Source organism: Notolepis coatsorum, assembly GCF_963971535.1.
Source record: "Notolepis coatsorum genome assembly, chromosome: 7".
Taxonomy (NCBI): domain Eukaryota; kingdom Metazoa; phylum Chordata; class Actinopteri; order Aulopiformes; family Paralepididae; genus Notolepis; species Notolepis coatsorum.
In genome coordinates this window covers 76,531,959-76,559,568 of record NC_140171.1, presented here as the reverse complement: position 1 = coordinate 76,559,568, position 27,610 = coordinate 76,531,959, and the positions used below count along the sequence as shown (strand labels likewise).

At 43.1% G+C, this 27,610-nt stretch overlaps 1 protein-coding gene across 2 annotated transcripts in view; it reads left to right on the top strand.

The window, feature by feature from the left end:
- Positions 1–27,610, top strand: part of arhgap10 (Rho GTPase activating protein 10) — a 282,472-nt gene that overhangs the window by 73,896 nt on the left and 180,966 nt on the right. For both annotated transcript variants that reach the window (XM_084318126.1, XM_084318127.1), the window contains exons 2-6: positions 5,716–5,811; positions 6,216–6,277; positions 11,218–11,289; positions 11,649–11,750; positions 15,063–15,173. In XM_084318126.1, coding sequence (XP_084174252.1) covers positions 5,716–5,811; positions 6,216–6,277; positions 11,218–11,289; positions 11,649–11,750; positions 15,063–15,173 — 443 coding nt within the window. The remainder of the gene's footprint in view (positions 1–5,715; positions 5,812–6,215; positions 6,278–11,217; positions 11,290–11,648; positions 11,751–15,062; positions 15,174–27,610) is intronic.

The window sequence follows — 27,610 nt, the reverse complement described above, 5'->3', positions numbered from 1 at the left end:
AATGCATTTAGGGCTATAAATCACGTTCTGCAGAAAGCTGCAGAAAACGATAAAAACATACTTATACTTTAGACCGTATTTTAGTATGAATATGTGAATGAAAAAGTATAACGTTGCTACACCCTGAACAATAGATACTTGATGTTGAATGGGCCATAGTAATGTCAATTTAGCAATACAATTTAAAAAGTTATAGCCCTGCAAAGAAGGAGAACTTCTCCATAGACAAATAGAGCTGGCAGAGGATGGTATAATGATGTACATAAGCCTGGCGAAGAAAGTGTTAATGACATGATTGTAAAGCTGCACACATTCCATGATGCTCACTTTAGTCCAAAAACATAAATCAGACCTCTTTCATTGTCACTCATGTCCTGTCTTGGGTTGACCTGTGTCATCTCTGTGAGTGCAGTAACATCTCCAGCACACCTCATTCTGTGAAAAAAACACAAAAAGCTGAGTATTAGCTAAGCATAGACAGATAATAATAATGGTTAATTTATGGAGCATCTTTCATACATAAAATGCAGCTCAAAGTGGATTGTATTGACAACAAACATAACAACTTTGACAGATCAACATTTGTATTTGCCTTGTCAGGGATAAAACGAAAAGTCCAGGACTTATTTACATCGTTGTCCCTGTTGTTACTGGTTTCAAGTGGCACTATGGCATCTGAAGTGCATGGAGCATTCTTAGTGCATGTAGTAGTATTCATGTTATTAGTATTCTGTTGTCTGTTAGCCAGTTCTTTATACTATCAACGGTGGTCACTACATTACATCTATAACTATAACTGTCCTTGTTGGTCATCATTTCCACTGTTATGCACCTGGCTTGCGGTAACGTTGCTGATGAGATGAGGAACTAGCTGGCTCTACTAGTACTAGCCCTGCTATCAATCCAGTCCAGAGTATAAGCTAACGTTATGATACAGAAAGCTAACGTTATGATACAGAAAGCTAACGTTATGATGCAGAAAGCTAACGTTATGATGCAGAAAGCTTATGTTATGATGCAGAAAGCTAACAAGGTTGTCATTCGAGAGGTAGGGTCTGTGTCTTTTTTCTTAGCAGATACGAGAGCCCGGATATACGCTAGCTAGTTGGCAGTCAAGATACAAGATACAAGAGTTTTATTTGTCACGGCATACAGGTATAGGCCTACAGTGAAATGCGGGGGGTCTCGCCCGCAACAATGTGCATAATACAAGTAATAATAATAATAATAAGAGTCCAACCAATAGAGCGGCATAGTCAATAAACAAGTAAACAAAGTAGGCATATCGGTATCTGTACATGAGTTGTTTACATAGCATGGTCAAATGTTAGCAAACTAATAGTTTGATCTACTTTTCTAATACATGCCGTCAAATATTATGTATTTATCAGGGCTCTACACTAACCTTTTTCACTAGGGGCACAGGTGCTCCTAAATGAAAAAATTTAGGAGCACACAAAGAAATTTAGGAGCACCCAAAAATATTTAGGAGCACAGTGAAAATATGTCAAGTAACAAGAGTTTTAGTTTTTTTCAAAAATAAATGTATATTTGTACTGTGCGTGCATGTGCAAACGGGACACATCTGTGCAATAGCACATACCACCAAAGTCACTGGCCCACTGTGTGTGTATTCTCGAAGTCAACTTCCTGCCTGTTGTTGCTAGGCAACTGCAGCGTGGGGGGTAACTGCCCCGCCTCGTACATTGTGTACGGTTCATTTAGTGCAGAAACGGATCGTTAAAGCGTCAAATTAAAGACTATCAAGCGGAATTTTCTTCAGTCCTTCACAATGCCAAAGAGCTGCTGTGTTACGCGTTGTACTAATGACAAAAACAGAAATCCAAATCGCAAGTTTTATACCATTACGGAGGAAAAGTGGCTGGTGGCTAACGTTCGGCTAACTTGCTCTGTGTTGTGGTCGTGGTAGCTACATGCTAAGCTAACGTTAATTACATAATATCGAACCGATAGGAGCTTATCTTATCTAATCTTACGTGGATGTTTGATCGGGTAGTGGCACACGTGGTACCACCACGTAAGATTAGATAAGATAAGCTCCTATCGGATCGATATTATGTAATTAACGTTAGCTTAGCATGTAGCTACCACGACCACAACACAGAGCGAGTTAGCCGAACGTTAGCCACCAGCCACTTTTTCCTCCGTGATGCATCAGCTGGTATTATATAAAACTTGCGATTTGGATTTCTGTGTTCGTTATTAGTACAAAATGTAACACAGCAGCTTCAATTTGGGTATTCGAGAGATGGCCATGTCTGCAGACTGTGTTTTGTATGGACATTATGTCAAGTCAATCAGGGGGAGATCTTTGACTCATATCTCGCCTTAGAATCACCAGAAAGGCTTTCGAAATAGTGAAATGCCATGTTGGCCTCAATATTTTCAAAACAAATCGTATGAAAATGTTATGAAATGAACAAGAATGTGATTAAACATGTAATAAAAACGGAGCTCAATGCATGGATTTGATGGTAGAAATCCGTATGGACCCCCTATACCAAGATGGCGGCGGTCTCGTGACATCAGAGTGTCTTCGAGAATCATCTGCGTGTGCAAACGGGAATGGGACAGACATTTGAACTATTAATTAAGTGATTAATGCCTACTATGGCAAAGTTGTAGCCAACAACTAGGCCTAATAAGAAAGGCAGTGATATTGAACAAAAAGGAGACACTGGCTTTACAACCAGGGCCATCAGTAGAGGGGGGAGCTAGTGTTGCTCTTTTAGAAAAATAATCCTTTCAGGGTTGCCTATTGAAATACTGTACACCTCCAGTACAGTAGTTTGCGTGTCAGGTAGACCATTGATTGACAGTCGATTCTGCCAATTACGACGTCACACCGTTGCACTCTGGCCGTCCGGCGCTGCAGCTGGACCCTATTGCCACACCGCTTGCACTCTGGCCGTCCAGCGCTACAGCTGGACCCATTGCCCACCTCTGCGGTTGATAACGCTAGCCAAGTTAGCTGTACACACATACACAGTGGGCCAGTTGTAGGGGTGTAACAATGCATCGCAATGCATCGATCCTACTTTGCAATATTTACAAAACATGACATTGTTTTCGAACTCTAGCCATGGGGAAATGTTTAGCCAATTCACGTTAAATTTGTATGTCTTCCCTCCGGCTCCAGTGGGTGTAGCTTCGCTAGCTACAGTGGCTACATTGGGTACTACAGTGGGTGTAGCCTCGCTAGCTTGGCCAACTTCGCTAGCATGCTGGCTAGTAGGGGTGGACGGTATGGTCTAAAATTTATATCACGGTATAATTTGAAGCATAGACGGTAACGGTATATATCACGGTATCATCATTTTGATAAAAAAAAATTAATTTTATATATATATATATTCTTTTTATAAAATATATATATTATATAATTAGACTTGTACTTGTATTATCTGCGAGACATCGCCACCACGCAACAAGCTCCACTGTCTGTGTGTACTCTAGTAGCCTCCAGCTACGGCCAGGATTCTCCGGAGCTGCACCTGGACCTATACTCGAGTAGCCTCGAGCAGAGCTACGGCCAGGATTCTCCGGCGCTGCACCTGGACCATATTGGTGTGCTCAGCAAGCCCTCAGCTCGAATACGCATCGAATCAGTGTTATAAGACATTGATATCAGGAGCAGATCTGTAGCTACTGCTAGCCGGATATATAACGTTAATACAATGCCTCAGTGAATTATTTAGTTCAATGGGACATTTCGTTTTGAACGGTGAACTAACTTGCGCTAACGTGAGCTAATAGGTAGCATACACATCTCTAGTCTACTAGACTTTGTGGAGCGTTTGTTGATGTCAGGAGCTATCGGTAGCTGGCCGACTAGATACCGTTCGGTTAGACAATGCCTCATCATGTATTAAACTAAAAGTGAATAGTTGACTGGGTCATTTTGTAACGGTAGCTAAGCTAACGTTAGCTCAGGGAGACGCCGCCGTCCTCCCGTGTCGCGTCCCACTAGACTACTAGACCCGTGTTTACATGCGTGCGGTAGGGGCTGGCACGCCCACTGCGCGAAGCCTCCTAAATAACTTTTTCCAGTTCGCACATATCTATTATCTATGACTAATTCTATCTATTTTTAGGGGCAAATGCGAGTGAAATAGTCGCGCTGTGGTTACATGACGTCATTGCTATTTTAGAGCTGCCCTACCGGTTACACGGTATAGTCAAAATCCATACCGTAGAGCAAATTCATACCGTTTATACCGTCCACCCCTACTGGCTAGCGTCAGTATCTTGGTTAACGTTAACCATCACCTCTGTAACATGAGCTGCCTCGCCTGACTTCTCATTCTCCGGTATCTTTCGCGCAAAATAAAAATGAATGGGCTTCGACATGGCTGTATTATTGTTTGACTCAGACAGTGACGCAGCCGCTGATCATTACTTTCGTTTTCCAGTCGCGTGACCACAGGAAACTACTGTGATTGGAACGTTTATGCGGCTGTGAACTGTGGGACTTGTAGTTTTTTAACGATTCTCGCAGCGGAGAAAAAAAGGACGAATGAGAGGCTGTACTCTGCACTCGCTGGCCCCACTCGCACGCCGTGCGAGTACTTGATTTTGCATGTTCGCACGCACATATTTTTAGGGGCATATGCGAGCAATATGGTCGCACTTGAATTGACCTTACCTTTGAGCAAACATAAGTGTCCTTGGTAATGGTCTTCACATTCAGTTCGGAAAAGGTATGAAATATACTCCTCCATCCAGTCTTTCAGGGTACCTGGTGTCCGAATTACAGGTACCCCACACACAGCGTTTCACCATCAGATATTAGCTAGATAATAAACATAGAAACTGAACTCTTCACAGTGGTTTTGATCACAGACATCTGGTATTGGTTTGATGCGCCCTACAAACAGCGTTTCTGTTGTCCGACTATTCTACCAGTGAGGATTTTAGCTGTGATATGATTGGACAAATTCTATTTGGGGTGTGGTTTAGCGACAGGTCTATTGCATGATTCCATTTTTTGCACAATGCAGCGTATTTGACAACAGTCAACAACTATCCCATGTGAATGCACATCTGGAAATCACAGAGGTCGGGGGGTAATCTTCTATTATCATGGGTCCCCACGTAGCCTAATATATAATATTAGTCCCGTGCCTAATATATATATATAAATATTTCATGAAGACATTTTGGGAGCTTTGTCTGCGTCCATTCTCAACGTGTTGGAGGTTGACTACACTTATTGGTTTCTAGGCTCTGCAGGAATAATTGAGCGTTGTGAATGGAGGATAAATTACCAAAAGGGAGCATAGTGGAAGAAAGGGTTCGCAAATGAGAGAAACAACATAAAAACAGGTAGTGATTATCTCCCTGAAATAGTGTCTTCCATCATACAATACCATACATATCATAACCAATATGTAAGAGAGGCAGCTTTTTCTCTACATCTTTCACACAGATGTATTGCCAGCTTCAGGACAATAAACTGGCGTTTTTCTCCTGTGTGAAAGGAGCTAAACAGTCCTAACAAGCTGTTTCTGGGAAACCGATGGAAGTTTCCCTGGGTTCTTCTGGTTAAAGGAGCACTTTTGCTGATTTTCATCACAACAGAATGATGGGATCGAGGTTGAACGTTGGCAAAGTGCCCTTTTTAAGAAAAAGAACCAACTAAAAGTTCAAATGTCAAGGTATGTCTAAAAGCATTATATTGTTCTGTTGTTTCAGAGCTCGGGATGGCCCAGAAAAAGTTTGCCCAGTGTCTGGGAGAGTTCCAGTTTGAGTACGTTGGAGATGCCAAGACAGATGATGAGAGGTGTATCGGTAAGTGTGGCTCTGCTTCCTTCTCCTCACACGGTGGTGGTATGTACATGTAACTGCTCGTTTAGTTCCCTACCAGCGGAGCCACATACTGCAAATGTTTGTTTGGGGTTCCAAATCCACCAAGTTCAACAACATGTAATTTCCCAAATGTTTGGTTTCCCTGATACTGATACTTACTGTCTGTCTCTCTTTCTCTCTCTCTCGCTCTCTCTCTCTCGCTCTCTCGCTCTCTCTCTTGCTCTCTCTCTCTCTCTCTCTCTCTCTCTCTCTCTCTCTCTCTCTCTCTCTCTCTCGCTCTCTCTCTCTCTCTCTCTTGCTCTCTCTCTCTCTCTCTCTCTCTCTCTCTCTCTCTCTCTCTCTCTCTCTCTCTCTCTCTCTCTCTCTCTCTCTCATGTCTGTTTCAGATGACTCACTGCAGGAGTTCTCGTCATTCCTCAAGAACTTAGAAGAACAACGAGAGTTGATGGTGAGCACAACCAGTTGAGACCTGCTTAGAAGCCAGGGTGTGTTCCTGTGTGTGACTGTGTGCATCTTCATCTGTGTGTAACAGAGGGACATGCACCTGTTCATATGGAGGTGTGTACCTGCGCTGCTTGTTTGTTTATGGTGAAGCAACATTCACACTTCAGTGTTAGAGGGACGTGGCTTGTCCATTTGAGTAGTGCTGTGACGTACTACACCAACACAAAATGACACATGCACCGCTTCCTGTCCATCACTTCTTTTAAATAGATTCTAATATAGCATGTATTATGTAATGTAGACTATCATGTCTTCATCAAGCAGGCTAATTTGTATCCATTTAGCAAATGACCAGTGACTACAACCATACTGTAAATCCATTGGCTGCGTGTGAAAAAGGTCAGAGGTGGGCAGTTTCAAAGTTAAAATTTTAACCTAATTTGAAAGCGTGTTGCGCTTGGTCCGTACGTGGCTCTCACCGACATGTTTGTTTGCATGTGGGGGTTTGTGCACTGCTTGATGACTTTCTGTGGCTATGTTTTGTGTGTGTGTGTGTGGTGTGTGTGTGCGTGCACGTGCGTGCGTGAGCCAGCCAGCCAGCCAGCCAGCGAGCACCAGTACTCACCTCTTCCTGTCCATGTAGAGTCAGCGTTTTTGGTTGTTAGTACAATTTGTTAGTGTTTATTAGCAATGCATACTAGGTAATGTATGAAAGGTGGAATCTTTGATGCTGTCAAAACAGCGACCTCTAGGCAAAAGAGCCCTCCTCAGTACTGCACTCAGTTTACATTTCTTTGTTTCTGTTTGTGGTGTTGAGTGGGCATACAGCAGGGGAGGTGTGTGAACCTGAGGTGTGGCCAGCAATAGCAACCCCTGCTATGTTGTCCAATACAAATCCCCTCCCCTCCCCTCCCTCATCTCTATATAAATTGTAAATGGGTGGGTACTTTAGGATGTCAGATTCAGAATGACGTCAAATTGCAGACGTTTGCAGTACCCTAAATGCTGTTTCCATGAATCTTTTAAATATATATATATATACTGTATCCACATCTACTGTAGCATTAGGCTGTAAGCAGGGTTCCCAGTGTGTGGATCACTAATGCCAGTGGTCACCATCGCTGCACCGGTCTGAGAGACATGAGGAGAAAAATCATTATCATTATTTTATTAAGAAGTTGCCTTTTATAGTCCAATAAGAGATATTTTTAAGCCCGTCTTTCACCCCACACTAAGTGTGTGTGTGTGTGTGTGTGTGTGTGTGTGTGTGTGTGTGTGTGTGTGTGTGTGTGTGTGTGTGTGTGTGTGTGTGTGTGTGTGTGTGTGTGTGTGTGTGTGTGTGTGTGTGTGTGTGTGTGTGTGTGTGTGTGTGTGTGTGTGTGTGTGTGTGTGTGTGTGTGTGTGATGACTCAGAGTTATGAGAACAGAGACTCCCTCCTCTGTACCTGTCTAAGGGCCCCACAGTCACAGCAGCACCTGCCTGGGATAGGTGGGGTGGGGACAGGATGACTGAGCCACGCACCGTTAAACCCAAACCACTCCTTTTTAAAGACCCAGTCTGGAACTGTAGTATGACCACCCCCCTACTGAATCACTGTCTTGTCACCCTAACTTTGATGAATTGAAGACTTGTCTTTTGCTTTCAAATTGATTGACTGACTGGGTTCGAGCCCAGCTCTCCGCATTGCTATCAGCTTGGCTGGTCGTTCATACTAACACAATTGGCAGTGTTAGGGGTGGGAAAGCTGATGGGTGGGGATCGGACATTGTGGACAGCGACTCCTACAGGTCGGTTGGTGCGCCTGCGCAGCAGAATCAGGAAGCGACGGGGGCGGCGTGTCCCTCCCACGCAGACCCCCGCCGCTGAGAGATCGCGCTGTGCAGGTGAAAAGATGCGACGGCTGCTTCCTCGAGTACCGGAGGGGACACGTGATGTAAGGCTTCGTCCACATTGCAGCCGGCTTGTGGGAAGCATGGCCTAACAGCGTTCGAGACAGGGGAGGGTAGAATTGGACGATACGAAATTGGGATGGGAGAAAAAATTGAAAATGGGAGAAAAAAGTAGATAAAAAAAAATGTATTGACTGAGCTTTTGATACAAGGATTAACATGTATGTGACGGCTAAGCTGGAGTTTTATATGTATATTGAGGCTGTAAAAAGTTTGTTTAGAGTCAGTAATTTCTTTTCTAAACATTGAAAACCAACCTATAGTTTCTGATGCAGTGGCTTATAGTACATCTGGCATTAAGCTTATGTTAGAAGAAGAATCTATACAAACTGACCACGGATCACTTGAATGTGGGTGTTCTACACCGGGGGAGAATGATCACATTGGTTTCCACAGCCAAGGTCAGCAACACTACAGCACATTACAACACAGCGGCATTAAAACCTAGCTACTGTGTCAGTGCCCGGTTCTGTTAAAAACAATTTTTTTTTTTAACTAAAGAGTGACCCCATCCAATACAACGGAAGTGAAGAGGGGAAGTCTGAAAGGATTGCAAGTGTTGGTATATAGTGATAGACTGGTGTTACCTCGATGCTTTTGAGCTCCTGTTGAGTCATGTTGTGCAGAGAGAGAGAGAGAGAGAGACTCATGTCTTTTCACTACTCCATGACTTTTATTCCTAAAATGTAGATTTCCTTTCCACCGAATCCGTTGAAGCATAATTGCCTGTAGTCTGTTTCCAATTCATGCCATAGGCTTGATGACAAATGGGGAATTTTGAAACCGCCTCGAAAGAAGATATATCTTAAGATATATTCCCACTTTGGAATGGAGTTCCTTCTTTTGAAATGGTCTGTGCTTTAATAATAGCACACATTGTATCTTTGCCAAATAACGTGTTTCCTCCGAGCATGTGGTGAGGAGGTGGACTAGCAGCTGAGTGAGTTCCACTCGGGGCCACAGAGCCTGCACTCAGCAGAGCAGGATGACATCACAGCTTATGTAGGGAATAATGAGATGGGCCCAGCAGGCCTTGACATGTCCCATAACCAGCCCAGCAAGAAGACTGAAGGGGGAGCGAGAGAGGAATGCAACGTGACTACTAAGAAAATATTTTTTGATTTTGAATTAACGCTCAGAGACCCGTATGAGCGTCTCTGATCTCTGGCCAACATTGCTGTCTTTCCAATAGCTAGACTAGACAGGATGAAAGGTATCCATTGGTACCAACCATATCATGCTAGCTTGCTGGGAAGCGTGCTAAAAGCTCTCCAAATTAGGCTAAACTTTGGTGTGGGAAAAAATGGCATTGTCATTTTAAAAGGGACCCTAGACCCTCTCACCTCAAGATAACTGAATGGAAATGGGTTCCATGGGTCCTATATCCACGAGTCTTCCATTTGTAGACATACCGTATATTTGTCATCAATCAATACCCATATGCTAATCCCATGCAGTTTTTAGAGCATGGCCACTCTATCTATCATAACACCACATTTTATGCATATGGAGGTGTATTCATTAAACTCTTGACAGTTTTCCCAAAGGTTTGACAGTTATTGACATTTTAGTGAGTTTGACTGTGTCCTCCAGTGATGTCATCGGAGGACACTGCACCCTTGTGTTGTATCAATTACACCTCAATGAAATTATGTAGATGCTATTTTTTCATGTTCATAATTTCATTCAGCTGTAATTAAGTATTAATTTCCCTCTGATGACATCACTGGAGGTCGAGGACATATTCAAACTCATTAATTCAGACTAAATTCGGACTAAATACATTTTGGTATATGTGTGAAATTATGTGCTAAATAAATCAACATAGATTTTCTGTGTAAAGTGTCCCTTTTAAAGTTCAACTCATAACTCATTAAACTTATATTACAAGGGTTTGCAATTATGCTTAGTGCTTATGATATGGTACAACGTTTATGTTTCTATGGTAAATGTTTGACACGGTAAATACAGCCTGTGAAAATAACACTTTTCATTCATACATTAATTCCCATATATTCTCAGTAATTGCCATGACAAGTTTCCACCTTTGAATATTCCTGACATTTTGCAACCCTGGAGGTGTTTTGCTGTTTTGGACAGCTGTTCCCCAGCTGTCTCTATATGACCATATCTACCACTATGTCACTCTAAATTGTTGTGAATACAAGCCAAGCCCGGCACATAGTAACTTTATACAGCTGCCACTTTGTGCTGGCGTCAACAAACTCTTCCCAGAGGCATCGTGCTGGTGGTGAAATGAGGCTGTGTCGTATGTTAAATCAATAATGAAGGAAATGTGATGGCCTCATTTGGATAACGCCTGTGTTCAGTGTTGGGTAGTATCAGATTAAATGTAACCAGATTACAGTAATACTTTTGAACAAGTAGTGATCACTGGATGACTCTGAAGTATGTTTGAAAGGGGAAAGGCTTTCTGATGATTAGATTTAGACAAAATAAGTCATTATACCCAATTTGAAATTAGGGCTGGGTATTTTCAATACTGATGCCAATACCGAAAACTTTCAAAAACGTTACTCCCCCCCCCCCCCCCCCCCAATGCCTTACTTTGCCGAGTTATGTGCCTTGCACGTACTGTCTGAGCCAATTGGAGGCTTTGTTACATTTTGGATGATTGACGATTGAGAAATGTTATATCTTGGAACAAATATGCGTATCGGTTCACTGACACCAATGCGATTAACTACTTAAAAAAAAAGAGGGTGTGCTGGTCACAGCTAAATATAATCAAATCAAATCAAAATAATGTAGTAGGCAATGCTAATAACGTTAGTCAAATAACAAATTGGAATAAAGTGTCCATTTTACCCTCTAATTTTGTCTATTCAAGAGGCAAAGTAATTGCATGTAATCACGCTACGTGACCGCATTGGAGTGACTCGGTGGCTTACGTGACAAATTATTACAATTGTGTGCAATCTGTACCAGAATACATTTGAGAAGTGACCTGCCTGTGTCTCCGTCTCCCTCTAGACGAGAAACATCACAGAAACGTTAATGAAACCATTGGAGAAGTTCAGGAAAGACCAGCTAGGTGCAGCAAAGGTACCGTATGACATTTAATCACTTTATACACACTCTGTTCATAGTGTTCTCATGACATATTTTGCCATACAATATGGCGCAGAGCCAGGGCTCATTGGCCACGGTTGTCATTTAATGATAATGACCTGTTATTTGTGACCAAGTTGTCAGCGATAGAACACTATCAGTGCACTGTCGGTAATAACAATATTACACTATTTCACTTTGCAGATCTCAGCTCCAATATTAGCTATTGATGGACTTCTGTGATACATGCTTTGCTAGTTCAGTAACACAGTGACTATTACGCTGTCAGTGAGACGAATCCTATGTTAAAACAGCTGTTGTCTGTACTTCTTCCTCTCTGTGGCTTTCTGAAGGCGGAGAGAAAGAGGTACGAGAAGGAAACTGAGAAGTACTACAGCTCCTTGGAAAAGCTTTTGAACATGTCAGCAAAGAAGAAGGAGCCGCAGCTACAGGAGGTACTTCTCTTAACACTTTCAGTGCCTTTGATTAACGTTGATTAATGTCCGTTGGATGCCAGCATCCACTTCAATGATAGCGTTAAAAACGCATAATCTATGTTTTAAAGTATGGCTATGTGTCTAATCTGTCCGTCGCTTATCAATGATTTGTTTGCAGTCAACATTGTCGAAACGGATTGTTTTTTAATTGGTTAATTTCCGTTTTATAGCATTTCGAAAAGCTATTGTTTTCTCAAAAATTTCAGGAAAATAGAAAGATTCCGCCATAAACGGCATTTACTGGAATATTCTCGAATACACTAGACACGTTGTCATTTGTCGGCCTATTTATGATTAGTTTTCAAATAAACGCTAGATTATCGATAGTATATGTGTACTTATGCACGCTATAGAAGCGAGCTGAGAAATCGATTATCTTATTTCCTCAACAGCACACACACACACACACATACACATACGGGGCACGCTGTTATCTCAGTGAAAACAGCTCTGATTATCCTAAAACTGGTAACATAGACTCCTTACCTTACATCAGATGTTCTCCAAAAAGATTATTCCAATTCCTGATCGCCATTCCAAATATCGATCGCGTTTATTGATTGATTATTGGCTGCTGTAAATATATATTCCAGGCTGCTTTCCGTCTCGCAATCACTTCCCTCTTCATCAGACGGCTCGCCAGCATAGTGGAGCGAGTAGGCTCCCCCGCCCACCCATCGACCTGTGTAATCGAATGGGCTGCAGTTACACAGGGATAGACGATAGGGGGCGGTATTTTCCCATCGGAGTTCATAGAGTTGTATGTGCTGTACCAACGGGAGACTCGGTTGATGAAATATGAATTCAGATCGCTAATAAAAATAAAAAACGACAATTAGCGTCGTCTGCATTTAATGGGTGGGATGAAATAAAGATATATAGCGTGGTCGGCACTGAAAGTGTTAATGTCTCTCTCTGTTTCTCTCTCTCTTGTTCTCTCTCTCTGTTCTCTCTGTATCTCTCTCTCTCTTGTTCTCTCTGTTTCTCTCTCTTGTTCTCTCTGTTTCTCTTGTTCTCTCTCTCTCTTGTTCTCTCTGTTTCTCTCTCTCTCTTGTTCTCTCTGTTTCTCTCTGTCTCTGTTTCTCTCTCTCTCTCTCTGTTTCTCTCTCTCTTGTTCTCTCTGTTTCTCTCTCTTGTTCTATCTGTTTCTCTCTCTTTCTCTCTTTCTCTCTGTTTCTCTCTCTCTCTTGTTCTCTCTGTTTCTCTCTGTGTCTCTGTCTCTCTCTCTATGTCTCTGTCTCTCTCTCTCTTGTTCTCTTTGTCTCTGTCTCTCTCGGAGAGCATGGGAAAATGGGAGAATAGGCCAATCACACTGCAACTCGCTTCCACCCCAAAATGGATGGAAAGAAATAGTTAATTTGTTTAGTTTTGAGGCTCTCCGCTTTGGCTCTTGTCTTTGCTGCTGTGGGGGGATAGGCTCTCGCTGCAGCGCACCGTGCGTTGGCCCTCCTGACTTTCCACTGGCCTGTGTTTTCATGGTCGGTTTGGGAAAGGAAAGGCATGTTCAACGTTACTGCACCACCAAGGTCATTCCCAGCAGCTGTGCCACTGTACTCACGGGACAATGCGTGACACCAGTACTCCTCTAAGTGGATATTGTAACTGTAATGGATGAGTTTGCTGACGAGGCAGAGAAACGCTGCTGAGGCTATTTCAGTTTTTTCAAGAAAACAAAAAAAGGTTTTGGTTGTTAGGGAAGAGAAAAATAGTTGATGTTACATAACAGGACTTGTTGCAGACGGATTGGGGCATGAATACACATCTCTGCTATGGAAGGAAATTATCTCCTGCCCCTTTCCAAACAATGACAGTGTATTCTATGCTGTATGTTGTCCTCGTGAGAACACAGCCATGTAAGGCCTAGGGGGCATATATGTTGTATACACACCAAGCAGAGAGAGCACTTCATACTATTGACGTTCTGTTCTCTCCTGACTCTGGTGACGCGCAGGTCTGCATTTCTAGCCTAGATGGGTATCAGAGCTGAATAAATATACCCAGTGATTTGTGCGCAACCACCAAGAGTCTTGCACTCTATTAACTCAACACACAAACGTTTGTGTGACAATAAAATACACTGAACAGTGGTCTGTTTTATGTTACTGATACACACTTTTCATTTCATATGGTTCCACATATGAGGGGGGGGGCAGACTATGGATCCATCTCTGTGTGTTCATTCGTTCATTGGTTTGTTAGTTCATTTGTCACACTGTAACCTTGACTTTGTGCTGCTAGGGGGCCATTTTACTCTGCAGGGTGGAGTTACCCCTCTGGTCTAGGATCAGCTTTCCCTCCCCAAATCCTAACCTTAACCATTAGGGTGTAGGGGGAAATAACTGACCCCAGACCACACCGGGATTTACAGTCATTGTAGAATGTGGTGTCAGCCAATCAGCTTCCAGGATGGAAACAACCTGCAAAACAAATGCTAACCGTTACATGTATGTCCGGCAGCGTGGCTACATGAGTAGAGCTCCGGACTCATGATCAGAAGATCACCGGTTCAAGACCTGGTCAAGGCCATTGTTGGAAAGTGGTGGTGTTGTCCAGCAGGGGGCACTCTGTCCTCTGGACTTGTCAGTAACAATGCCCCTGTTACGGTGATAGGGACACCGTACAGCTGCGTGTGCCGTCCTTCGGATGAGACGCTAAACCGAGGTCCTGACTGAATTCGGTCATTAAAGAACCCAGGGCGTCTATCGCAAAAGGTAGGGGGTTCCCTGACGTTCCTGGCCAAATTCCCAATCAGGTCTCTGACATCAAGGCCACCTAATCATCCCTTCCTTTTAATTGGCTGATATCAATCAGACAGACCGTGGAGCGGAGACGCTGCCCGGCAGACAGTGTTAATATAAAGTCAGAGAGAGTGAGGAGAAGAGTGAAACATTTGTTTGTTTATTAGAGAATAAAGAAAAGTATTATTTTGGGAACCAAAAGTTCATAAGTTAATATTAAATGTCCAGGTAGGGAAATGAGGAAATATCCTGCAGCTGACTGGAGAAATAGGCCTGCCTGAAAACGTGCCGGTCTGATGTATTGTAGCTCTGTAGCTTTTGATGATCAGTACCCATTAGGGATGTTTAATTCTCAAATGTTCTAATCTCACACAGGAGATTATACACTTGGAACGGTCAAATCAATCAATCAATCATGTAGTTCTTGTGGAGTGATTGTACATTATTTTTCCTTGACACACATCAGTCTGTCACTATAATGATTGTGCGGGGGTGTCTTCTCCACCTCCTCCTCCTCCTCCTCCTCCTCCAGGCAGACGTTCAGGTGGAGACCATGAGGCAACACTTTCAGGAGGAGTCTCTGGACTACGTCTGTAAACTGCAGGAGATCCAGGAGAGGAAGAAGTTTGAGTGTGTGGAACCGGTAAGTAAGACGAGAAGTTTGAGTGTGTGGAACCGGTAAGTAAGATGAGAAGTTTGAGTGTGTGGAACCGGTAAGTACGACGAGAAGTTTGAGTGTGTGGAACCGGTAAGTACGACGAGAAGTTTGAGTGTCCGGAACCGGTAAGTAAGACGAGAAGTTTGAGTTTGTGGAACCGGTAAGTAAGGCGAGGAGTTTGAGTGTGTGGAACCGGTAAGTAAGGCGAGAAGTTTGAGTGTGTGGAACCGGTAAGTAAGGCGAGAAGTTTGAGTGTGTGGAACCGGTAAGTAAGGCGAGAAGTTTGAGTGTGTGGAACCGGTAAGTAAGGCGAGAAGTTTGAGTGTCCGGAACCGGTAAGTAGGCGAGAAGTTTGAGTGTTCGGAACCGGTAAGTAAGGCGAGAAGTTTGAGTGTCCGGAACCGGTAAGTAAGACGAGAAGTTTGAGTGTCCGGAACCGGTAAGTAAGGCGAGAAGTTTGAGTTTGTGGAACCGGTAAGTAAGGCGAGAAGTTTGAGTGTCCTGAACCGGTAAGTAGGCGAGAAGTTTGAGTGTCCGGAACCGGTAAGTAAGGCGAGAAGTTTGAGTGTCCGGAACCGGTAAGTAAGGCGAGAAGTTTGAGTGTCCGGAACCGGTAAGTAGGGCGAGAAGTTTGAGTGTGTGGAACCGGTAAGTAAGGCGAGAAGTTTGAGAGTGTGGAACCGGTAAGTAAGGCGAGAAGTTTGAGTGTGTGGAACCGGTAAGTAAGGCGAGAAGTTTGAGTGTGTGGAACCGGTAAGTAAGGCGAGAAGTTTGAGAGTGTGGAACCGGTAAGTAAGGCGAGAAGTTTGAGTGTGTGGAACCGGTAAGTAAGGCGAGAAGTTTGAGTGTGTGGAACCGGTAAGTAAGGCGAGAAGTTTGAGTGTGTGGAACCGGTAAGTAAGGTGAGAAGTTTGAGTGTGTGGAACCGGTAAGTAAGGCGAGAAGTTTGAGTGTGTGGAACCGGTAAGTAAGGCGAGAAGTTTGAGTTTGTGGAACCGGTAAGTAAGGAGAGAAGTTTGAGTTTGTGGAACCGGTAAGTAAGGCGAGAAGTTTGAGTGTGTGGAACCGGTAAGTATGACGAGAAGTTTGAGTGTGTGGAACCGGTAAGTAAGGCGAGAAGTTTTAGTGTGTGGAACCGGTAAGTAAGGCGAGAAGTTTGAGTTTGTGGAACCGGTAAGTAAGGCGAGAAGTTTGAGTGTGTGGAACCGGTAAGTATGACGAGAAGTTTGAGTGTGTGGAACCGGTAAGTAAGGCGAGAAGTTTGAGTGTCCGGAACCGGTAAGTGAGACGAGATGGTTGGTTGGTTGTAGTGGTCGACCGGTATGGCTTTTTCAATAGCTGATGCCGATATTTAGATTGCAGGGAGGCCGATGGCTGATATGAATGAATGAATGAATGAAAACTTTATTTAACAGATTGCAGAATGGGTACAATACAGTACGGCTCAATACATACAATTGTTAAGGGGATGCAGACCTGAGAAAGACGTTTGTCTTGTTTCCATCAGGGTCCCCCATTTTCAATTCATATAGACATTTATGACATACACAACATACATGACATTTATGGCATAGGGACATATAGGTATTTAGTACTGATACATTTGTGACATAAACAGTATTCAAATATACAGTACTGTTACCCCTAGATCCTGACAGAGTATATACATATGATGGGGAGGGGACTGTACATTAGGAGGGCGTGGGTGGGTGGGAGAGAAATATAATATACATACGGCGGGGAGGGAATATATACATGCGGTGGGGAGGAGACTGTCTATTAGGAGGTGGTGGGGGTTTTGGGCATTTACGGTGGCCAGTTTCGAATTGCAGCCTCCCGTAGGTGCTCTTTAAGAGCGGTTTTGAATGTGGGCAGGGATTCACATTCCTTTACAGCTTTGGGTAGGGCGTTCCACATTGTTGTGGCATAATTGCGAAACGTGTTTAGTCCCTTGTTTGAGCCGAATCTGGGTTTAACATGATTTGTTGAGCTTCCTCTGGTGTAGTGGTTGTGGTATTCACTGACCTTTGGGAAGTATTTTGACATGTACATGGGCACCCCGGTCGTATAGTGTATCTTGTAGACCAGGCCCATTGCAAGTTGCTGTACTCTGTCGTCTACTCTAAGCCATCCTAGGTTGTCAAAGTGGGCAGGGGTGAGGTGGGTTCTGGGGTTCAGGTCAAGTAGTAGTCTGACCAGTTTGTTTTGTGATGTTTGTAATTTTGTTTTAAGCGCCTTTGAGGTGCTTTGGTACCATGAGGTGCATGCATAGTCATAGTACCCTTGAATGAGTGCTCCTGCCAGAGTCTTCAGGGTATTCTTGTTTACCAGAGAGGAGATCCGGTACAAGAATCTAGTTCGTTGGTTGACTTTTTTTTATTACATTGGATGCCATTTTGTCACAGGAAAGATTTGCCTCTAGGATGGAACCCAGGTAGGTAATTTTGTCTTTCCTTGTGACTATTGTCACCCACTGTAACTGAGAAGCCGTCGGTCTTGCTGAGTTTGTTATTTGAACCGAAGAGAATGGACTCTGTTTTGCCCATGTGTAATGATAGTTTGTTATCAGCGAGCCATATGCAGATTTTGCCTAGTTCCGAGCTGAGGGTTTTTTCAACCTGCAACTTGTTCTTGTCAGAGACCAGCAGGGCTGAGTCGTCCGCAAACAGGAACAAGTTGCAGTCACAGGCTGACGACATGTCATTTGCATAAATTAGGAAGAGTAGCGGTCCTAGTATGCTTCCTTGTGGAACACCACAGCTCACTGTGAGGGGGGGGATAGAGTACCGTTTACCTCTACCATCTGTTCTCTCCCCTCCAGGTAGGATTGCATCCAGCTCACTGATAAGCTATCAAAACCAATTGCTTTTAGCTTGTCCATTAGAATGGAGTGATTGACAGTGTCGAAGGCCTTTTGTAGGTCCAGCATGACCATGCCGCAGTATTTGCCCGCGTCCACCTCTTGTTTGATGTGGTCGTTCAAATAGAGGAGGCATGTGTCAGTGGAGTGGGACGTTCAGAAGCCAGATTGGAATTTGTAGATTAGATTTTTTTCCGCCAGGTACTTTTCGACCTGTTCGTAGACTATTTTCTCCATGACTTTCGAGATGGAGGTAAGAATAGAAACAGGGCGGTAGTTGCCTGGGTCTAATTTGCTGCCCTTTTTGTGCCGAGGGGTATATATAATGCTGTTGTTGTTATTGTTGTTTTTCTTTACATCTGTTAAAATACAATTTAATTCTAATAACGAATGAGACACACAAAAAAAAGTGGGGGCGTGCCCATTGGTGCCCTTCCAATGGTCTAAACTTGACCATGTGCCCCCACAGTTGAAAAACATCACACAAAAGTGCCTTTTTGAGTGAAAAAACTAGAGGATGTGCCCATCCAATGGTCTAAACTTGACCATGTGCCCCCACAGTTGAAAACATCGCGCTAAACCTAAAGTGCCCTTTTGAGTAGCAAAAGCGAGAGGACGTGCCCATTGGTGCCCTTCCAATGGTTAAACTTGACTATGTGCCCCCACAGCTGAAAACATCACGCTAAAATGGTATTTTGAGTGGCGATAATGAGAGGACGTGCCCATTGGTGCCCTTCCAATGGTCTAAACTTGAGCCTGGTCTCTTTTGAAAGATGACATTCTGGAGTTTCTGATGAAATAAGGACAACTCACCTTTAGTGCTAATGAAATAGAGTAACATAGGTCTGAACTTGAGTTGTAGAAAAACGTGTTACTCACGTTTTTCTGTAGTAGTCCAGAAGTAGTTTTCCCCAGAATGGATGGAGGCTTAAAAAACACCCGAGATCCATAGCCTGAAGTCTTATGTAGATCATAAAGATCTGTTCAGAAATGAGTGATTAGGAGTGATTTTGGTAAACTGTGTACAAAAGAAAAGCTCAGTTTTCTCATAGACTTCAACTAATTCTGCGGTTTTTATCTTTTCACCTAGATCCCTGATTCGTACATCCTCAGGTGGGGTATCATTGGAAAGCCACACTCATTGGCTACAACCCTGTCCAATCATTTTCTAGATCGCCAAATGATTGACCGAACTAGAGCCCCAAGAGTCGGGAGTAGTATTTGCGCAATACCGTGTACGTCGCGCAAGCCTCACATATCGGCATGTAACTCGAGAACCGCTGAACGGATTTTGTCACCTGAAAGGGCTATCGACAGGCAACTAATGGGGCTTTAATTCGATATATATATATATATTGTATTAAAAAAATATGCACAACCAAGCCACTAGAGGTCGCCAAAGTGCATGTGGGCAAATCGTCCTCAAGAGGGCCCACATGTGGGCCCCCACCTGATAAGAAGTGGGTTTAGCATTGGCCTATATTTTATGATTACAGAATGCCAAGGAGAGAGAAATCGGAATAATATTAAAAAGCAGCTGAAAAATGCTCTTTGAAAAATTGGGTCTAAAAGCAACAATAGTAATGGAGGAGATAAGGATACAGTTATATATTTGTCCTCACTACTAGATACATGTACAAGCTTGTCTCACAGAGCCATACTGTAGTTTGGATTATAACTGAGAATCTGGTGCTAACATGGTCAATAATGCTTATTTTGGACAGACAATTGTGTCTTAAACATTTAAATTGACCAACCCTTTTTATTCCAATCAAGGCAAGAGGGCTAGTGGTGGTAGTGCTATACGTATTATTTTATAATACAATTATAACATTGTAGGCTACAGTACGAATATTATATACAGTACAATTATATTACTATTATAAAACAAATATTATTTGCTCCACCTTAGATAAAGACAGTACAGACAATGAAGATGGAGCTGGTCAAGAGGGAAATAATGATATCAGGAAGAGAGATGGTGAAGAAGTGGAGGAAAGAGAAAATGCAGATGATTCTATGGAGAGAAATTATGAAGAAGTGGAGGAAAGAGAAATGCAGATGATTCTATGGAGAGAAATTATGAAGAAGTTGAGGAAAGAGACTGTCATGGAGATGCTAAAGAAAGCGAGGATGAAAATGATGATGGGGAGAGAAATGATTCAAACGACACAACAACAAATAACTTGAATGCTCTCCTGTTGCCATTAAAATATCCCACTGATCCAGCCAGTATCCAGGTACAATATATTAACTTTAATGGAGAGAATGGGGAAGATAGAGAGGGGGCAGGGAGAGATACAGTAGAAGAGAGAATGAGAGGACAGGATGAGAGAAGGAGAGGAGAGGACATGAGGAGAGAAGGAGGGGACAAGAGGAGAGAAGGGGAGTACAGGAGGAGAGATGGGGAGTACAGGAGGAGAGAAGGGGAGTATAGGAGGAGAGAAGGGTAGTATAGGAGGACAGAAGGAGAGGACAAGAGGAGAGAAGGGGAGTACAGGAGGAGAGATGGGGAGTACAGGAGGAGAGAAGGGGAGTATAGGAGGAGAGAAGGGGAGTATAGGAGGACAGAAGGAGAGGACAAGAGGAGAGAAGGGGAGTACAGGAGGAGAGATGGGGGAGTACAGGAGGAGAGAAGGGGAGTATAGGAGGAGAGAAGGGGAGTATAGGAGGACAGAAGGAGAGGGCGGGAGGGGAGAAGGAGAGTTATAGGCCGTGAGCCAGTAGGGTTGGTCGTTACCATCTTGGGGGACTAACTTTCATAGTGATTTTTGAGAAGGTATACACCCCTACTGCTAGAAAATATGTGATAGCAATGCAGCAGTTGCCTCCAAATGTGTGCTATCACAGCTTTTATAACACTACCAAGCATATCTTTCAGGCCTCCTGTCCGAAATTACATGCCCCAAATTAATCATGATAGCTCCTGAACCATAAGGCCTATATGCATGTTTCTGGTCTCCTTTGATAGGTAACAAGCTAGGACATATGAATCCAGTGTAAGTAAACCCACATCTATTACCATTCCAGAGTAAATGGAGATACAATGAAGGAAAACATCATGTTTTACCCTCGCCTGGTACATAATCTTAATTTAAAAGGCCATTATAACCAATAACCCATGGATAATAATGCAACTGAATGTGTTCTCCTACTCCTTGACTACAAATCTAACTGTGGATGTGATGAAAATCCACAAAAAATACAACATTTATGATACCGTTTAAAAAGGTATACCGTACTTTTCGGACTATAAGCCGCGGTTTTTTCCCCCATTTTTCGACCCTGCGGCTTATATAACGGTGCGGCTTATATGTGGACAAAACCCGAAAATCGAAATATTGCTTTTTTTACTGCATTGAAATGTTATTTATCTGTTCCCTTATTTACTTAATACAACTTGTAAATGAGGTAATTCTTGTTATTTGTCCGACAGTATTGTGTCCCAATGGGAGTCACTCTGTAGAGGTGGGAGTCATTCTCTGTAGAGGTGGGAGTCATTCTCTGTAGAGGTGGGAACTTAAAGCTCAATATAAGAACGACCATGCACCACCATTCACAGAATCGAGAAAGAGCCATCAATCTGTCAATCCTTTCCGTGTCCGGGCCGGGTGAGGTTTCCTGTGTTGAGTCAAATTAAGCCGCAGGCTCCACTCCTTACATATGGTAATTAAACATTAAAACACATGCGGCTTATAGTCCAGTGCGGCTTATATATGTACACATCATTCAATTTAGCTGCTGCGGCTTATAGTCAGGTGCGGCTTATAGTGCGAAAAGTACGGTACTCAGATGATGTAAATGTTTTGGCCATGGTTACCGTTTACATGTTGACTGTTTGCTGGTAATTTTACTCCAAAACACTATTTCTTTCAATACTGCCATGTTACAAAAACATAAATCTCCCCAAAACATTGAAATAGTAATAAAAAACAATGAATATTGATCAATATGCATATTCAACATTCATATAGGGCCACAGAGTGTCATGCCATGTCACCTATCAATGTGTTCAGCCCAGTTAGACCTATATAATGATATAATATATAATGTTTTCAGAAAAATATTTGTTTATTTTGGAAAGTACAGACAGTTCTCAGTCTCTATCCGTGGCGCTGTTGGTGGCGCTCTACAATTGGTTTACTGTTAATAACCTAGTAATCATAATAATTTTCCAAGTCTTCCATGTCTTCCTCATCTTCATCAGAACTTTCCACACTATCTGAGGTGGATGCCTGGTTCTCACAGTCTGCCAGTCTACACATGTCATTTCACCTGAGGCCATTTGCAACACATACATCTTGGGAGTTAACATTTCTTTGGACAGTTACAGGCCAGTAGATCCAGGACGGCATCGGATGCTGGCTGGCCTTCCGTCTAGTCCACCACCAACTGTTCTTCTCTCTCCATCTTCCAGCCTCTGCCAACAGGGCTTGGCACTTGTGGGTCCTTCTCCAAACATCTTCTCCATATACCAGCCTGGTAGTTGGCTTTCTGTGCATGTTTTGTTAAGCAGTCCTTGCATGGTGGGAGTTGATGACTTTCAAGTTCACCTTTTTTGGCATAGAAAATGTGATATCTGAGCTGATTGACCTTGGTGGTTGATGCTTTTGGGACATACAGGAGACATGTAAATGTATCTAGTTTGTCCCTCAGCTCTGGGGAGAGATCCCATTCCTGACCCAACTCTGAGAATGTGTCCTGATTTTGCCTATTGCTGGTCAGAATTTTTAGGGCACTTGTCTTCCCTTTGCCTGCAAAAGCACTTACAGTGTCACATCCTGTATATGCATGCAACCCGATGAGAGCCCTACACACGCGAACAGTGGCAGCAACCTTCCTGGTGTCCACAAGCCTTGCACAGGATTTACTGCCACACATCTGGAACAATGGGGCCTCAATCTTGTCACAGAACGCTAAAGACATGATAAAGACATCTGTGTCTTCTGAGCAGATAACTACAGATGGGTATCCCTCTCTTTGTGGCATGGGCAGCATGGAGAAGTAGGCGGCCATCTGCTTCTTGTTGGCATTGAAGAGCTGACACCTCCTCACTGTCCTGAGATTCTGTAACATTTGTCATTCACAGTTTCATACAGAATCTTGTCTTGTAGCTTTGCTCTGTACTCTGCCTTCCTCCATTCATCGACTATACAGCTAATGAGACTAGTTTTGTTACTGACTTTGGTCAGGAAGCTCCTCCACTGCCTCACCATCTGTGTACCTGTGATACCTTGCAACTCATGACCAGTCTCTTCACCCCGTAGAGATCTTTCACTGTTCTTGATAGAGTTCTCCTTGTATGTGTCAAACACAACATCTATTCTGCTACTCTGACTGCCTTCCCTCAGAGCCATACCCAGAACTGTTGTGGCAGCATCTCTGAAAGTAACTTGATCACCTTTCACTCTTTGGACCAAGTTCATTCCATCAACCACTGTAGCAGAGTTCCCTGGGAGTTGCTCTGCTACATTTTTCTGTAAGGTCGTGGCCAAAGTAGCTTTATTTGTCTTTCTCAGCAATCCGCCTGGTGTGGACTGTGGACAGGGCCCAGGAAAATCGCCCAAGGGGATGAGAAAGGATATCTTCCATATATAGACTGCGCCCTTGTGCCATCACTTTGATGTGTCCAAACAAATACCTGTTTGCTTTTAAGATGATTGCCCTCCCACTTGATTTCACGTCTCTCTTCCTACACATATCACTGAATGTGTTTAGCCTGTTGGTTTTCATTGGGTCATGGAATTTCTTTGCTGGTGGGTCTTTCTCCAGTCTCTCATCCTTGAAGATTGTATTGCTCACCAATCTCATATGCATTGATCAGGTCGGAAGCAATCTCCTTGGGGGCTGTCTTTGCTGTAGAGATGATAATGAGGTCCCGCTTCTTTGCAAATGGGTTGACCCATTCCTGTATGAGGCTAACCACTGCTGAAACTGCTTCCTCATCTTTCTGGATTCTTGGCCGCTGTAGCTCTGTATGACAAACCTCTGATTTGTTACCTTGCACCATCTCCCTTAACTGTCCCAGGAATGCACTGTGGTGCTCAGCTGTTATGTAGTGACGCTTGACAGCTCCAGCATTCAAGCTGAACCTTGTTGTGCCTCCAGGAGTCTGTGTGTCTTTGTTAACTCTGACTTCAGTAGCCTGGTCCACAGGGATCCGTCCAAAGGGGTTGTTACTTGACAGCTGCACCAAGAATTGGCCTGTCTTGAAGGCCTCATACACAGCAGGATGCTTCTCTGGGTGGTTTTTCATCTGAGAGAAGTAAGGGGACAGGTACCTGGCATAATTTATCTTATCATAAGCAAAGCCCCATGGGATCATACTTATTATAGCATGGAGGTGCAACTCCCAGTCCCCCTCACGAGAGGCACGCAGAAGGCCAAGTATTACGTTATCTACCATGTCAATGTATGACATCCAGAATGCAGAAAGCTCTCCATTGTTGTGACGGAGGTGTTCCAGAAAGTCTGTCCACAGGGTTATCAGCTCAGCTAAGAGGTGACTTTGGAGCAGATTGTTCGCCGTCTTTTGGTTCAAGTCACTGGCCATGTCTTTCACATTGTCCAAGAATGATTTGATCATCCCACTCTTCTCTGGAATGCTGTCCTCAACCCACAGTGTGAACTCTGAACTCTGCCCATGCGAGTCTCATCAGTGCTTCATAGATGTACATGTGGACCCTGACAGCACGGTTATAGTGTTTACCATCAAGGACATACAGTATGGTATGGAATGTCCCCATTCTGAGAAGAATGTTGGAGAAGCGCTCTTTGTGCTTCCAGGCAATTTCAGTGGCTTTCGCATATAGTGCTTGATCCATGACTACCACAATTGATTCTAGATGCAGTTCCTTTCTGATTATCTCTGATTGATTCAGGATTTCAAACACTGGTCAACTGTGTGGCTGGTGAATTGATGGTTGGCAGATACCCAACTATATCTTGTGAGATTGGTTCTTGGTCCCTGGTGCTGATATTAAAACCAGTCCAGCTTGGGATTGTCTGATTCTCTGTATCTGTTTGCCTTGCAAGTGCCCACACCAGGTTCTTCTTGCAGGCAAGAAGAGCAGCTTCCTTGGTTTCTTGGACACAGTGTTCCCTGGTTGGGAGAGGCTGTGGGCCCACACGCGCACCTGCTACATATACTCCCAGTTCTTGGTCCTCAATGGTGACCGATCTCTGCTTCAGTTTCTCAATGTGTGGAAGCTCAGCTCTTGGTAGTTGTGGTCCATTGACATTGGCCTGTACAACTATGCCATTGACTCTATGTGATGTGCCCTTTCCAGTGATAGTTTCCTCAAGTCTATCAATATTGTCCAATGCAAGATTGATGCTGGAAGTACAACTCTTTGAATTGAGGCTGTTGCTAGCTTTTGGATACACAGAGCCGTGTCCTTCTCTTCAAGTTGGGAGTAATAGACCCCATGCCCAAGCTTGTTCAGTGTTTGGATGAGCTCAGTATTACCTGTCCTTACTGCTGTGGAATAATAATATAATGCCCTCATCATGTAAAGACATTCCCCTCCCCTGTGTCCCCTTACCTCTGTGCCCCTCCCCCACCCAATTGACCTATCAAATGGGACCACATCCCCCACCCAATTGACCTATCAAATGGGACCACACCCCCCCCCCTTTAACTATATAGGGCTCCTCCCGACCAGAATCCGGGTCTCTTTACCTGGGTCATTTCAGCTGATCACCTGGGGCGAGAGCCTCAGCCATTCTCTCTATGTACTATATATATTTCTATCTGTTTGGTTAATAAACCTTGTTATTATCCAAACCTCGGTTGACTGAGAACATTCTTCTTCAGGATATCTACAAATATCCCACAGGGGCACACAGGTAAGGGGACACAGGGGAGGGGAATGTCTTTACATGATGAGGGCATTATATTATTATTCCACACTGCATAAGGAAGTAGAAGGTGGTTTGTGTTAAAAATGTAAACATGATTACTTGATTAAAATGTATCTTACGCTTTCTTGTAGCATCACGATCGGCCATGCTTGCTGAAAGAGGGGTGTGGCTCTAATGCAGTCCACTTTAGATGATGTGGAACAGTGGTTGGCTTATAGACATCCAATAAAATGTTTGTTCATATGGGTGGGTGGAGTCGGATAATAATAATAATAATTATAGATCTAGACAGCCTTTAAAAGTCATGTCCATGGATCAAATGGGATATCTTTATAAATTGTATCATAAATGTTGTATTTTTTGTGAATTTTTATCAGATCCAGAGTTACATTTGTAGTCAAGGAGTAGGAGGACACATTCAGTTGCATTATTATCCATGTGATATTGGTAATAATGGTCATATTGCCTTTTAAATTAAGATTATGTACCAGGCGAGGATATAAATATGATGTTTTCCTTCATTGTATCTCAATTTACTCTGGAATGGTAATATATGTGGGTTTACTTACACTGGATTCATATGTCCTAGCTTGTTACCTATCAAAGGAGACCAGAAACATGCATATAGGCCTTGTTCAGGAGCTATCATGATTCATTTGGGGCATGTAATTTCGGACAGGAGGCCTGAAAAATATGCTTGGTAGTGTTATAAAAGATATGATAGCACACATTTGGAGGCAACTGCTGCATTGCTATCACATATTTTCTAGCAGCAGGGGTGTATACCTTCCCAAAAATCACTATGAAAGTTAGTCCCCCAAGATGGTAGCCGTGGCCCAAATTTGGGGCCCTGGCTCACGGCCTATTAGGAGAGAGAAAGGAAGAAGCTCTACGGCACTCAAATTAACTTTAACTGTTAAACTGTTTTATATCCTGTAAAATATATGTTGTAAATAGCTTTTAAAGAATAGGTTCACTATTTTTCAACCCAGACTATATTAAAATGCTGTTTCCCAAATATTTATATTCCTCACTGATATCTTTAGCATTGAGAAATGTACCACTGCAGCAATGGTTTAGGCCTTCAAACACCATGATAATCTACTTTTCAAACACCATGATAAATCTAAGTTTCAAACACTATGATAAATCCACTTTTCAAACACCATGATAATTTACTTTTCAAACACCATGATAAATCTACTTTTCAAACACCATGACAATGAGGTGAAATAAACATTTGAAAGGTGTATTGTTCCCTGTGTGTTTTTATCATAGAGGTGTGGTTATACTATTAATCTGGATTGTCTATGTTATTCTAATGTTAATCTTAATCAAGGATGAAGACTATTTCACCATACATGACGCATCATATCTTTTTGCTTACTGATGGGGTCCCATGTTGCGCAGTAGGTGCCCTTTTTTTCTTTTTGCCCCTGCCCTTCAAACAGCCTGAGTCCGCCACTGCATTTGAACCTGTGTAACTACTTGTAAAGTCAATCCAAACCTGGAGTGTGAATGTAATATCACAAGCTACTCCTGTCTGTATCTATGAATGAACACAACATACTAACTTACCATCTTTAGATACAAAAATGTTAACACTTAAAACAGAGTAATGTGGTTCTTCATCTGAGGTCATTTGAGGGGGGTGTTACTGACAGTGAGTAGTCCACTCCCTTAGCATGTTTCTTTACTG